This window comes from Macaca mulatta, chromosome 12 (assembly GCF_049350105.2).
Source record: "Macaca mulatta isolate MMU2019108-1 chromosome 12, T2T-MMU8v2.0, whole genome shotgun sequence".
NCBI classification, from domain to species: domain Eukaryota; kingdom Metazoa; phylum Chordata; class Mammalia; order Primates; family Cercopithecidae; genus Macaca; species Macaca mulatta.
Window position 1 is genome coordinate 75,395,346 of NC_133417.1, and position 15,115 is coordinate 75,410,460.

The 15,115-nt window shown below is 39.7% G+C and overlaps 1 protein-coding gene across 1 annotated transcript in view; it reads left to right on the forward strand.

The window, feature by feature from the left end:
• The window catches only part of MYO3B (myosin IIIB), a 75,599-nt gene that overhangs the window by 53,068 nt on the left and 7,416 nt on the right, over positions 1-15,115 (forward strand). The window contains exon 8 of the mRNA XM_077957182.1: positions 1,438-1,517. Coding sequence (XP_077813308.1) covers positions 1,438-1,517 — 80 coding nt within the window. The remainder of the gene's footprint in view (positions 1-1,437; positions 1,518-15,115) is intronic.

The window sequence follows — 15,115 nt, forward strand, 5'->3', positions numbered from 1 at the left end:
GCCTTTTATTTCTTTTTCTTACCTAATCGCCCCAGCTAAGACTTCTAGTACTATAATATATTGAATAGAAGTGGTGAGTGTGTGAATCCTTGTCTTGTTTTTGGTGGTGTGGAAAAAGCTTTCAATTTTTCACTGTTTGGTATGATGTTAGTGTTACCAGAAAGGGGTCCCAATCCAGATCCCAAGAGAGGGTTCCCGGATCTTGCACCAGAAAGAATTTGGGAAGAGTTCACAGAGTAAAGTGAAAGTAAGTTGATTAGGAAATAAAGGAATAAAATAATGGCTGCTCCATAGGCAGAGCAGCCCCGTGGGCTGCTGGTTGCCCATTTTTATGGTTATTTCTTGATTATATGCTTAATAAGGGGTAGATTTGTCATGAGTTTTCTGGGAAAAGGGTGGGCAATTCCTGGAACTGAGGGGTCCTCTCCCTTTTAGACCATGTAAGGTAACTTCCTGATGTTGCCACGCATTTGTTGTCATGGAGATGATAGGAGTGTCTTTTAGCATGCTAATACATTATAATTAGCATATAATGAACAATGAGGATGACCAGAGGTCACTTTTATTGCCATCTTGGTTATAGTGAGATTTGGCCAGCTTTTTCTTTTTTTAACTGCAACCTGTTTTATCAGCAAGGTCCTTATGATCTGTATTTTGTGCCAACCTTCTACCTCATCCTGTGACTAAGAATGCCTAACCTCCTGGGAATGCAGCCCAGTAGGTCTCAGCCTTATTTTACCCAGCCCCTATTCAAGATGGAGTTGCTCTGGTTCAAATGCCTCTGACATTTCGCTGTGGGATTTTCATAAATGGCCATTGTTATGCTGAGGTAATTTCCTTTTATTTCTAATTTGTTCAGTGAATTTAATACTTTTATGTTATTTCTTTTTGCTTATAAAACTAATATAAATTGAATTTATTTACAAGTTACTTACAATTTTTTTTTTTTTTTTGAGATGGGGTCTTGCTCTGTCACCCAGGCTGGAGTGCAGTGGTGCGATCTCCACTCACTGCAAGCTCCGCCTCCCGGGTTCACGCCATTCTCCTAACTCAGCCTCCCAAGTAGCTGGGACTACAGGCTGCTGCCACCACGCCCGGCTAATTTTTTTTTGTATTTTCAGTAGAGATGGGGTTTCACTGTGTTAACCAGGATGGTCTCTATCTCCTGACCTCATGATCTGCCCACCTCAGCCTCCCAAAGTGCTGGGATTACAGGCATGCGCCACCATGCCCAGCCACTTGCAAATTATTTTAAACTTTTAAATATTATAATTTATAATTTATATCATCAAAGTTTCAAAATTTTCCAAATTTTAAAAATTCAAAGCAGATTATTTTGAAAATTCAGAAAAATCCAAGGATACAAAGGGAAAAATTACTCGTGATCCTATTCCTTAACTTTTCCTTAATTTATGTTCCTTGTGGTCTCTTTCTTAGGTAATTTGGCCCAGACAAGAGCTAGGATAACAGTGGCCTCAAGATCTTTGCCTCCACATTTCAGTGCTGGGAAAGCCAAGGTGAGTAACAGATTTGCACCAAATACGGTATGGACTTGCAGGTACTCTTGACCCAGGGGTAATGTTAGAGTAGGCAGCATTAGTTCCCTTCATGCAGCCCTCTGCCTGGGTAGTCTAGTAGAGAGATCAAAGGCATTTAGGAAGTCAGGGGTTAGGAAATTGGAAACTTCATGAAATCCTTACAATCCTGATTATCAGAAAGAGCACGTAAGAACAATGCTACCTGAAAATAAAGTCTGTCTAAGAAAAGATAAAGCATTTCTCTGAAACTACCAGCAAGCTAGTGGACCAAGTGGAATCAGGGAGGAAAGAAACTGCAGTGTTTCCTATTGCTCTGCTTTGCCCTCTGAAAAATAAATTGTACACTCATCTGTGCAAAGGGGTTATTAGAAGGGTTAAAAATATCCAGCTGTAAAATATGTCGTTAACTGTTCTATTCTTCCAGCTAAAGTTTAACAAGAGTCTTAAGGACTGCTTGGTTAATAGTCACTGTAAGTGATAACACGGAAACACAATTATCGTGAAGGTGTTGGAGTTAAAGCTGGTCACATTTCTGAATTTTCTTAGCTGTTGGTTTACACTGAAAATTTATTTAATAAAGAACAAACAATTTGGCCACACATTAATACTGTTGAATAGTATTCCAAAATTGATACAGATATACATATTTATACTTACTTTGCTTGAGAATAAAAGACTTATTTGCACAGAGTAGGAACTCAAATCATTTGTTAACAATAATTTTTACACCAATATTGCTATTATAATTCATTGTAATACCCTACATTTCAACTTTGCTACTTCATGGCAAGACATTAGAACTATCTGGGCCTCTAGAAGAGATTTACACATGAATTTCAGTGGTTCTGAGGGCCTCTTAATAATGCATGTAAAATTCTATCTGTATTTAATACAGTTGGTTCTCATTATTGGTGAAAGTTGTGCTCACTAAAGTTGCTGCAAACTCTGAATCAGCAAATACTGAACCATTGCTTCTAGGAGGAAATACAGGCTCAATACTTAGGCCACAATATTTTTGTGAAGTGATCAATGCGTAACCTCATTTTACACATTTCTGTTAAAAGACACCTTGTTTAATATATGTTTCTCTAAATAATTATAGTCAGTATTTTAAAATATAAAACAGTATGTCAATTGCAGCATTTGTGTCATTGAACTCACAATCAAGAGCACTGTAACACATGCCTGAACAATAAGTATTTTCTCGGCCGGGCGTGGTGGCTCAAGCCTGTAATCCCAGCACTTTGGGAGGCCGAGACGGGCGGATCACAAGGTCAGGAGATCGAGACCATCCTGGCTAACACGGGGAAACCCCGTCTCTACTGAAAAATACAAAAAACTAGCCGGGCGAGGTGGTGGGTGCCTGTAGTCCCAGCTACTTGGGAGGCTGAGGCAGGAGAATGGCGTAAACCCGGGAGGCGGAGCTTGCAGTGAGCTGAGATCCGGCCACTGCACTCCAGCCTGGGCGGCAGAGCGGGACTCCGTCTCAAAAAAAAAAAAAAAAAAAAAAAAGGTATTTTTTCCATGAGGCATATCACAACCTTCTTGTGCTTAGAAACACTAGACAGCACCACACTCGTGGGGATACCTTTTTTTTTTTTTTTTGAGACAGAGTTTTGCTCTTGTTGCCCAGGCTGGAGTACAGTGGCACGATCTTGGCTCATCGCAACCTCTGCCTCCTGCGTTCAAGTGATTCTCCTGCCTCAGCCTCCTGAGTAGCTGGGATTACAGGCATGCACTACCATGCCCAGCTAATTTTGTATTTTTAGTAGAGATGGGGTTTCTCCATGTTGGTCAGGCTGGTCTCGAACTCCCAACCTCAGGTGATCTGCCCATCTGGGCCTCCCCAAGTGCTGGATTACAGGTGCTCGCCACCACACCTGGCCCATTTTTTTTTTTTAGACAAGATCTCACTCTGTTGTCCAGGCTGGAGTGTAGTGGCATGATTATAGCTCACTGTAACCTTGAATTTCTGGCTTCGAGGATTCTTCCACCTCAGCCTCCGGAATAGCTAGGACTATAAGTGGGCACCATACCAGGCTAATTAAAAACAATTTTTTTTTTTTTTTGTAGAGATGAGGTTTTGCTCTATTGTTCGTGCTGGTGTTGAACTCCTGGCCTAAAGTGATCCTTCTGCCTTGGCCTCCCAGAGTGCTGGGTTTGCAGGTGTGAGCCACCACACCCACCCTGGGTTGGGGAAGAGGGCGGGCAACATTTTAAACAGCAAAACTACCATTGGAAAACCACAAAAATGCAAAAAAAAAAAATTTTTGGTACTTAAACAGACCTCAAAAAGGACACCTGTTTATAATATGAGAGCTGAAATGAGAAGGCAGAGCATCATCCTCTTTGACCTCAGCTAGAAATGTGTGCATCAGGGGACTGAGCATTTCTGTGAATGACTATGAAAGCATTGCAGGTATTGACTTTGGGTTACAAATAAATTTTAGCAAGTAGGCAAATCCTCAGATAATGAAGATGGATTGTCTATGTGGTTTTTTTTGGAGTCACTGACTTCTACCAGTTTTAAAAGGGATTATGACACAGAAACATTAAAGAACCCCATGTCATGTTTTCTGTCAACCCACATTCCTCTCCTTTCCTCTGTTTGATTTTTGACTGTTAGATTAAGGCATATCCTTTGCCTTCTATACCCACAGTACCAGTGCAGTGTTGCCTCCTTCCCTGTACTATCTACATGGCTCAGACCCTGCCCACGTGAAAAGTGTGCCTTCTAGTGTGTGGCATATATTTACATCATTAAAATAATAATGTGTATGGGTCTGATGAAAATGACTAAAGATTTGTTTTCACTTAGAAAATGAATTGAAAATTCTAATCATTAAGGCATCAAAAATATGAAGTGCAAGAATAGCAATAAAAAATGAAACAAAACCAACTCCAGTTACTATCTGACTTATCCAAGGTAAAATTACAGAAGTGGCCCTAGATAAAGCTGGGCTGTATAAGTGTGGCGGAAAAGTAATATTGTTTCCTCACCCATCAAAAGGTTTATGGCTGAGACCTCTTATAACAAAAAACAGATTAATGAGAGAAAAGCATAAATTTTATTTAATATAAGTTTTAGATGACATGAGAGCCATCAGATATGAAGACCTAAAGGAACAGGGAAATCTGTGTATTTTTATGGTCAGTTGTGCAGAGTTATGACTGAAAAACAAAAGGGTGTGATTTAGTGGTAATAAACTGGGGCTTACTTAGCAAGGTCTGTTTGCTCAGATTCTTCTTGGTGTCCCTATGTGACATTCCTTACCTCTGGGTATTCCTTACCTCAGGTCAGGACATCTGTCACATGAGGGTCTTCGGGGAGGAGAGAGGGAAAATAGCAGAGAGTGACCTTCCTAGGTATTCTGGCCTGCTTCAGAGAAGAGCTGAGGGAAGCTGAGAGTGGCCTTCCTGCCTCTGCTGTTTAAATGCCAAAGTTCCATATATTTGGGGATAGCATGTCCTTAACTCTGTCAGCTTCAACACATGGAGCGGCACTGCACAGAGCCAGTTTTCAGTGTGTCTTGCTTTCTACTCAGTACTCTAAAGATGTTTGAGATCAGTGGTGCTGTAGGGTTTTTTTCTTCTTCTTAAGGGATAGATACATCACTTGATAGCAATAAAAATTCTTCTGAAGAGGCTTTGTCAAGAAGATAATAAATATGAGCACTTCTGAGGCTTCAGGATGCAAATAGTGAGCACTTACTAAGAACAGGAGGAAATTCTTCAGTTTTCATTTATTGCCAAAATCTAGAGGGTTATGGGATTCTTTGGAGTCTGTATCTTTGTCTAAGAGTAGATTTAGTTGACAAATGAGGCAAATCTTTTTACTGATACCATGCTTTCAGACTTTTATTTTGTAAGTTATATCAAACCACATTGGGTGGTATAACCACCCAGTGGGTTCACTTTGCCTATTGCCTAGACAGAACCAGTTGATCAAGATGGGAATTACAATAGAGAAAGAGTAATTCACACAATTCTGGCTGTGAGGAGACCAGGGTTTTATTATTACTCAAATCAGTCTCCTCAAGTATTCAAGGATTGGAGTTTTGAAGGATAGTTTGGTAGGTAGGGGGCAAGTGAATCGGGAGTTCTGATTGGTGAGGTCAGAGATGAAATCATAGGGAGTTGAAGCTGTCCTCTGGCACTGAGTCAGTTTCTGGGTTGGGGCTATAAGACCAGATGAGCCAGTTTATGGATCTGGGTGGTGCCAACTGGTCCATCAAGTGCAGGGTCTGTAAATATCTCAAGCACTGATCTTCAGCCTTACAATACTGATGCTGTCCCCAGGAGCAATTTGGGGAGTTTTAGAGTCTTGCAGCCTCCAGCTGCTTGACTCCTGTACCATAATTTCTAATCTTGTGGCTAATTTGTTAGTCCTGCAAAGGCAGTCTAGTCCCCAGGTAGGAAGGGGATTTATTTTGGGAAAGGGCTGTTATTGTCTTTGTTTCAAAGCTAAACTACGAACTAAGTTCCTCCTACACCCAGGAATGAACAAGGACAGCTTGGAGGTTAGAAGCAAGATGGAGTCAGTTACATTAGATCTCTTTCACTGTAATAATTGTCTCAGTTACAATTTTTGCAAAGGTAGTTTCAGTCCCTTCCTTTGGGTTTTGTAACACCTTATTCTATGAAGATGGAAAAAGGATGAAGACCACTCTAACATCTTCCTGCTGAACAGGGGGCATGGTGGGGTTAGGTACTGACCCCAAGGTAAGAGGAGTAACACTGCTTTGCAGCTGTCTGCACGTACTTATAGGCGCCTGGTTGGGGTTTCAAGGCTTACATGACAAGGGTGTTAGTGTTCTCATCTATAGTTTTAATGCAGCATTTATAGAACAGCATACTATAAGGTAAATAATGTGTTCTGGGATAAGCAGTGCAATTCCAAGTTTTAAAAGTAAAGATTTGAAAGCATTAGTTTGGGGACTTGTAGCCCACAGATAATTTAGGATTTAATCCACATTGCAGAAAGTAATAAAAACTCGAGAACAACTAACAAGTGTGCTATAGTTGTGTGTTTTTTTTTTTTTGGAAGTATAATTTTTCTCTCACTAGTCCCCAATTTTATTAAAGATAAATCATAGTAGGCCAAATTTACTTGCAAAATAAATTTTAGTCCTATTATGCTTGGCTTGATTATTTGCATAAAGTCCAGTAGGAATAATTATTTGCCATATAGGCTCTTTTAAAATTGGCTTTGCTGAAACTTTGTTCTATAGAGAATCTCAGATTGTACTTTTAAAGCCTTGAAGCCCAGTTACAGATTTATCTATATCTGCACATACCTGTATGAGTTGAGTGAATTTTCCTCCTCTGAAGGTCCTAAGATAACTTGGTGCTCCTGGGCCTGTCAGAAAGTAACATTCTTTATTTAGTACAGGTCAGGAACCCTGTACAGGGAATGTGTAGACAAGGCATGAGGCCAGCTTTCCCTTTATTGGCTCTATAAGTCAACTTTGATTATTTAAAGAAAGCATGCCATTCCAGTCAAAGCCTTGGTAAAATAACCAGTTTCTCCAATTGTGTCCTGTTACAAAAGAAAAGAGATTCTTATTGCACTTATGCAAAAAACTAGACTGCCATAAATTGAGAATACTCACAAATAGTTTCTAAATTCTGGAGGAATCAGGTGGAGAGAAAGCAATATGCTCCAAATTTCCTTCATGGGAGTATACTTTACTCAATTGCTAAATGTTCTAAATAGCTCAAAAGAAAAAGTTTTCTTGACTCTGAAAAACAAAAGGATTAGCAATGTTTATCACATCAGCTCTCCGTGAGTCCTAGAAGTTTGTTTTGTTTCCTCTATTCCAATAACACAATATCTAAAGTTATCAGAGACCTACATTCAAGAGAACTCATCAGAGCCCTATATCTGATTATAAACTGCCTACTGGAAAGGATCAAAACAAGACAGTTTGTCTGTGGATGACAAAAGTCTTAGGCAGCCACTATTAAAGCTACAATTGACTAGGAATTTTGATTACTTCTGTGGCATACAACAATTTTACATAATAATTAAAGGCTTAATATACATTAAGTTATGTCAGAATTATAGAAGCTTCCTATAATTTTTGAACACATACAAATAACATATTTATAAAAATACAGTCCAAAGAAAGCCAAACATCATTTCATAGTTGACAATGTTTCCTGTGTGATTTTTATGTAAAATAAGGCAAATACATCATTTTTGCACTTTAGGGGACCTAATATCTAAAAGATTAATTAGGTCAGAAAAAGACATACTTTATAATTTGACTTTGGAAAGTTTGTCAAATATCGAAGGTCTACAACACTGGATATCACTAAATAGAATCCCAGGTCACCATAAGTCATTCATATAGCCAAAATGATAACCCAGAAATTTTAAAAAGGAAAAAACCTTTACTCTGATAGAGAGGAGACTCAGCTTTCTAGACAATAATATCTGATGAAGACAGCATGAGGTCAACTGAATCTGTCTCTTCTCTCTCCCCTCCCTTTTTTTTTGTAGTTTATTCAAAAGGCAAACAAGATTTGTTTTAATTGCTCTTAATATTACATAAAAATATTTTTCAAAAGAGAAAAACAAGTTTCATGTTTGCTTTAGGGCATCTTTAATGCTAAAGCTAATTTTTAATACAATTTTATAAATTTATGTAGTTTTAATTAGTTTGACTATAAGGTAAGATACTCATAAACTTCTTATAACTATTTACAATTTTCTGTTAAACAGATCAATTTTTTAAAAAAGAAAACCCTGTTACTCAGACACATAGGACCAGATTCTGGCTCCACATCAGTGTGCTTTTATTTTACTGTTCGATATACAGAAAATTACAAAAACAGTTCCCCTCAACTCTTAGCCAACTTGCTTCTTTTCACAGAACTTCCTTTACAAGATCAACCCTTCACAAACCTTTCCAACTTGCTTAAACTTCAGTTTTGACCCTTTACTCTTTTAGGTTAAGACATTCTTTAAAACCCTCTGAACTAGACAAAATTACGTTCCCTTTAACAAAAACCATATTCCCATGCCTTCTTATAATTTCCCACCAAAACCACATTCTACTTTCCTTCTATACCTTGCAACCTTGCATGTAAAACTCTTTTTCCAGTGGACTCAAGTATGTGTTATACTGTTAACTTTTAGAATCTTTCATTTCTTGTGAAAAGTCTGATAGGTAAATGATTTTAATATATACTGGCTGTGGAGCCTAGGACACCAGACAAAAGTGCAAATAAGGTCTGATTCTTCCTAGTACAGTCAGGGGGTGTGGCTTATGCCATATGTCCCCAGGCCTTATCTAGAACCTAATGGCTCCAAAGTAGGTAAGTCAAACAGTTTTCAAAAGTCAAAGAAGCAGTTTATTACCTTAAAGCATTTAGCAAACCTAATATCTGACCTAATTTAGACCAAATGTCTTGATCAAATGTCTAAATTTTGAAGACATTTTTATTTTACCAATAATCTTTAAAGTTGTCTTTATTTCTGAAAGATTACTAAAGTCACATGAACAAAACGGCATTAAAGTTTCTATTTTTCTGACAAAATATTTTATTTAAGCCCTTATTTTGCCCCCAGTTGTTCAGAGCTCTTTCATATATAAACATCACACAAACAGATATAAATATACAGAGAGAAGAAGATCCAGTAGTTGTCAAGATTTTCGTTTGTCAATAATTGGATTATTGGCTTCAGGGTGGAGCCCTTGGAGGAATAGGGTCAGGAAAGCTTGCTGTTTCCAGGGCCTAATAAGCAGGCACAGCTGGAAGGCAGAAACAGATCACCAACATTAAGGGTCCCTTTTTTTTTTTTTTTTTTTTTTTTTTTTTTTTTTTTTTGAAACGGAGTCTTGCTCTGTCGCCCAGGCTGGAGTGCAGTGGCACAGTCTGGGCTCACTGTAAGCTCCGCCTCCCGGGTTCAAGCCATTCTCCCGCCTCAGCCTCCCGAGTAGCTGGGACCACAGGTGCTCACCACCATGCACGGCTGATTTTGTTTTTTGTATTTTTCATGGAGACAGGGTTTCACCGTGTTGGCCAGAATGGTCTCGATATCCTGACCTCGTGATCCACCTGCCTCGGCCTCCCAAAGTGCTGGGATTACAGGTGTGAGCCACTGCGCCCGGCCGAGGGGTCCCATTTTTATATCACATCCTGGATCCCCCAAAAGAGGGAAATACTATGGAAGAAGACAGTGCAATGCTTTTACTGTGCATTTTATTACAAGGCAACCCAAAGCCGATCAGCCCATTTTGTAATCAGCCCATCCCCACGGGAGTCTCATCTCTCAGTGGAAGAGGGGGATGTTTGCATACTTTCCAGGTGACCAAGCATGCTTCTCTAATCCAAGCACGCAAAGAGCCAAGTATTCCTCCATAACAGCCAATATCCCTTAAAGTTGCTATACACCAAGGCTAAAGGCTTTCCCATAATGTAAAGTAATTTCTGATGCCCCCAAAAGTCAAAAAAAAGGTCAGGTAACACAATGAAAAACCAAAGACAGCCTTAGATTTTGAGAGGTATTTATCCACTTTCAATTCCTGGGGTTCCATGAGGAAAATAGGTTTTTTCCAGAATGGGGTCTGTGGTGCCACCTCTGTTTTTTCCCAGGAGTCCAGGCTGTTTGAAATTCTTAGATTCTCTCATGTGGGCATCAGGAGCGGGAAGCAGACAAATTGGAGAAAAATAATTCCGTCAACTGAGAAGAAAAACCTGTTTCAGAAAAAAGCAATTCAAGAAGAGGAAAAAGATAAAGGCCTTTTAAATATGTATAGCTTGGATATCCATTTTAATTAAGCTGATTTTAACAGTAGAGCTCTTTTGTTTTTTAAAAAACTTTTAAAATCTCATTCAAGACTCCAGTCAGGAAAGCCAATATTTTTTACTTTTGAATTCTACCACAGGTAACCTCCCAGTGAAATTAATAAGTTTTAACTAAGGTTATAACTTGACCATGGATGCATAAGGTGTCTCAAAGAGACAGTAAACAGTTTATTTACAAGATTTAGAATCTACCCAAAGGTAATTCAGAGAAATAAAAAATTAGGAAATCAGAAGCAGTCCCTGGGGGAAAAGAATAAATGGCAAAAAGTTTCACAAATTACAAAGCAGAAAGGACTGATTTCCTAAGCCAAGAATTGAACCTAGGCTGCCATTGTCAAAAAACAAAGCCTTAGCTATGAAGCTACAACATTAAGCAGTTTCTATTGTTCTTCCCAAAAGAGGCCTAGAGTAGCCAATTTTGAGCTTACAAAGGCTTTAAACTGCTTAAGATAATTTTTAGGGCTAGCTATGACATGAACCCCAAAATGCTTGTCCTCTGGATGGCAGAGACTAAAGTATCCCCACATGGTCACAAGGTTAAGATTTTAAGGACATAAAACAACATGAGAGAGAAGCTTCATCCAGTATTGGTTTCAGGGGCCTGCAGCAAAGTTTGTAACTGACAAGCCTGCCAGGCTGGCTTGAAAAGTAGGCATTTAGGGGTTCAAAGCCTGTGTTCTGTCCTGTGACACTGCCTCTCCATTACAGAAAGACAAATTCTTAGCACAAAGTACACCAGATTTGCGGCATCCTAATAAGACTAGTCTCACAAATCCTTTTTTTCTATTAATCAAACCTTTGCAGAAGAGACAGTGATGTTTACCATTCACACACACACACACATGAAAGAGAGAGAGACAGACAGACTGACCAACCGACCAACTGACCAGAAACCTGGCTGGTAAGAAATTCTTACCCTTTTTGCCAGCATACCCGGTACCAGGTTTCTGGGTTCCCTTTCTCTGCAACTTTCAGAAGAACAGAGCAGCTTTTGATGACCCCGCTCACGGCACCAAGCTGTGGCGACCCATTACAAAAGAAAATGACCACTTTCTGTTTTATGGAACCATAGGCAAAAGCTTTCTAGTTTTGCAAGATGCCACCCAATGGGCTGCATGAGGAACCGAATTAACGTTTTCCATCCCAGCCAAAGCAAAATACACGTAACAAAACAGACACTAGTAGCCTCATTCCACACCCAAAATTGACCTAACAAGGCTCAGACTTTCTCCCGCTGGTCTCTGTCATCTTTGATCCACTTAAGGTGGGGAGGGATGACCTCCAACCAGGAATTCGATGAGTGGTCTCTTGGCAAGACGAAGAGTGGAGAATCACAGAGTCAGGCCTGTTGAGCTTTCTTCAGGGCTCACCGAATGTGATTACACTTACAGAGGGTTCTTCAAGTTAGGCCTGCTGGACTTCGGTCAGCAGTTTCTTCAGAGATCCCTTCCACACATACAAACACACACAACAAAGACAAGATGGACAGAAGGCCTTTCAAATCAAGATCCCTTGCCAAGAATTCCAAGAGTATTCCTTCCAAACTAACCTCCTATTCCCCATCTGAGAAATCTCCCCCAAATCTTCCTGATTGAGAAGAAATCTCCGGAACCAAGACTCTTCCTACTCATTAGGTAGGGCCAACTGAGACTTTGAAGGAGCCAAAACTATCAGCAGAAGGGAAGAGGTGTTGGCAGCTCCTAGAATACTCACCAAATCAGACACCTCATAATGGGGCTACAGCTACAGACACTCCATGATTTTGCTACAGACAGAGACACACCCTGCAGTACGACTCCAGTTACAGACATCCTGTGGAGGAGCTACAGACAGACGTCCTACCGTGGGGCTGCAGTTATGAAATGTCTCCCCAGGACTATTTCTCTATTGCAATTAAATTCATGAACATTGGGCTGGCACTGACCTGCCAGTACAGACAGTGTCAGAGTCATCCTCTAATCCAAGAGAACTAGGTGGCTGCTTGGGCTGGCCTCTGGATCCATCAAAGGAGAGGGGCTACCGAACCATGGGCAGGTAGCTACAAAGGCAATCCCAGACCAGCCTCCAAATTTGTAACCACCCAACGGGCTCACCTTGCCTGCTGCCTAGACAGAGCCGACCGATCAAGACAGGAATTGCAATACAGAAAGAATAATTCACATAGAGCCAGTTGTGTGGGAGACCAGAGTCTTTTATTACTAAAATGAGAGAATTTGGGGATCTGAATTTTTAAGCATAATTCTGTGGGTAGGGGGGACAGTGCATTAGGAGTTCTGATTGGTCAGGTCAGAGATGAAATCATAGGGAGTCGAAACTGTCCTCTTGCACTGAGTCAATTCCTGGGTTGGGACCACAAGACCAGATGAGCCAGTTTATGGATCTGGATGGTGCCAGCTGGTCCATCGAGTGTAGGGTCTATAAATATCTCAAGCACTGATCTTAGGCCTTACAATACTGATGCTGTCCCCGGGAGCAATTTGGAAAAATGTAGAATCTGGCAGCCTCCAGCTGCATGACTTCTAAACCATGATTTCTAATCTTGTGGCTAATTTGTTAGTCCTGCAAAGGCAGTCTAGTCCCCAGGCAGGAAGGGGATTTGTTTGGGAAAGAGCTGTTGTTGTCTCTGTTTCAAAGCTGAACTATAAACTAAGTTCCTCCTAAAGTTAGTCTGGCCTACACCCAGGAATGAACAAGGACAGCTTAGAGGTTAGAAGCAAGATGGAGTCAGTTATGTCAGGTTTCTTTCAATGTAATAATTGTCTCAGTTATAATTTTTGCAAAGGTGGTTTCAGTGGCAGTATATAATGTTTAAGAAATATGGTTTAGGAATCAAAGTGGGTTCAGATATAGGCATGGCCGTCTACTGGCTGTAGGACTCTGGGAATTTTACCTAAAATATGTTAGTCTTAACTTCCTCATATGTAGAATAGGAAGAATAATGTTATTTACTTCGTAGGTCATTTTGAGAATTTAGTGACATAACATAGGAAGTGTTTAGTACAGTGATTTCAGATAGGAAACACTCAATATATACTATATTACTCAAGTTTTGATAATCATTTAAAATTCCACGTGTGGAGCCCATATGTATATAGAAGTTTGCTCAACTGCTGTGGCTTGGGGACTGTAACACAATTTGTAAAACTTATTCGTGACCACTCTGAAGGCTAACCATTCACAAGGAACCAAGCAGGATGTTTATCATTGTGGACAGAAAGCACGCTTGCTCAGCTCCAGCTGACTTACATTGTTGTGTAAGTCTGTGTTATAGGAGGAAAGCATACTGGATTAGACAGACAATGGTTTTGTCCAGAATATGGCTTCTATTGATCATTTTGATATTGGTCTTATAGGGACCAAGGGAAAACTTCCTCACTCTCTGAAAGTTTGCTAAAAATAAACTGACAAGAGACAGATTAATAGGAGAAAAAGAATACAGATGTGTTAACGAGAATAGGGGAGAATCACAGAATGATTACCTATCAGACACATGGTACACAGATGGTTATATACCCTTCTTAAGGGAGAGGGAGATGGAGAAGCGTGGATGATTTTAGGGGTATGGTAAATGATTTTAGGGGAATTTAATGGCCTTGAAAAACATACAATGGCCTGGGACAAAGTCTGTTAGGTCTGCAAAACAAACAATGGTTTGGGACAAGTCTGTTCAGTTGTGTTGACAGACTGCAGCCTTTCTTCCTGTGATATGGGTTTAGTTAATGAAAAACTCAGGGAAGGGATCACAGATAATTGTTTTCTTTGGTGGCTCTAGACTTTAGGCAGATAAAGGAATTTAGAGAACAGCTTCATCCTGGGCTATGGGAGAGACAGAGGATTAAGAGATGGGGGTTGGGGGTATCAGAGAGACCTTGACTCTTCTTTAGTTCAACATGTCAAAGTACCATATTTTGGGGTATATGTTTCTGTACCCCAACAGTTTCACTGGAACTATTTTTCTTACCAATAAATATAAAGATCTCCTTGCTGAGTTGTGTGGTAGCAGAACTCTCCTTCTTCCACTGAACGCACTTTGCATCCTTGATATTTATCACTACACTAAAACTAAACCAATCACGGTAATGATGGAAGGAGAGCTAATGTTATTTGTTATATGTGTGCAAGGCAGCAATTTTGACTAACCAATTTTATTAATGAGGAAAACAGAGGCTTTTAAAAGTTAAATACAGTCATCAGTCACTTAATAATGGTGATATATTCTGAGGACTACATCATTAGGTGATTTTTGTCGTCGTTCAGTCATAGAGCGTGCTTACACAAACCTAGATGGCATAGCTTACTATGCACCTAGGCTATAAGCTATAGCCTATCGCTCCAAGACTACAAACCTGTGCAGCAGGTTGCTGTACTGAATACTGTAGGCAGTATAACACAGTGGTAAGTATTTTTGTATCTAAACATAGAAAAGGTACAGTAAAAATGTGGTACAAAGGATTAAAAATGGCACACCTGCGTAGTGCACTTACCATGAATGGAGCTTACAGGACTGGAAATCACTTGGAGTGTGTGGTGAGTGAATATGAAGGCCTGAGACATTAGTGTACACTCCTGTAGACTTTATAAATAACATACACTTAGGCTATACTAAATTTATTTTAAAATGCATTTTCTTCAATAATAAATTAACCTTAGTTTACTTTAACTTTTTTATTTTATGAACTTAAAAAGCCTGCAAAACAAAGAATGGTTTGGGACAAGTCTGTCTAAAAGACTTTTTCACTCTTTTTTTATAATAACACTTA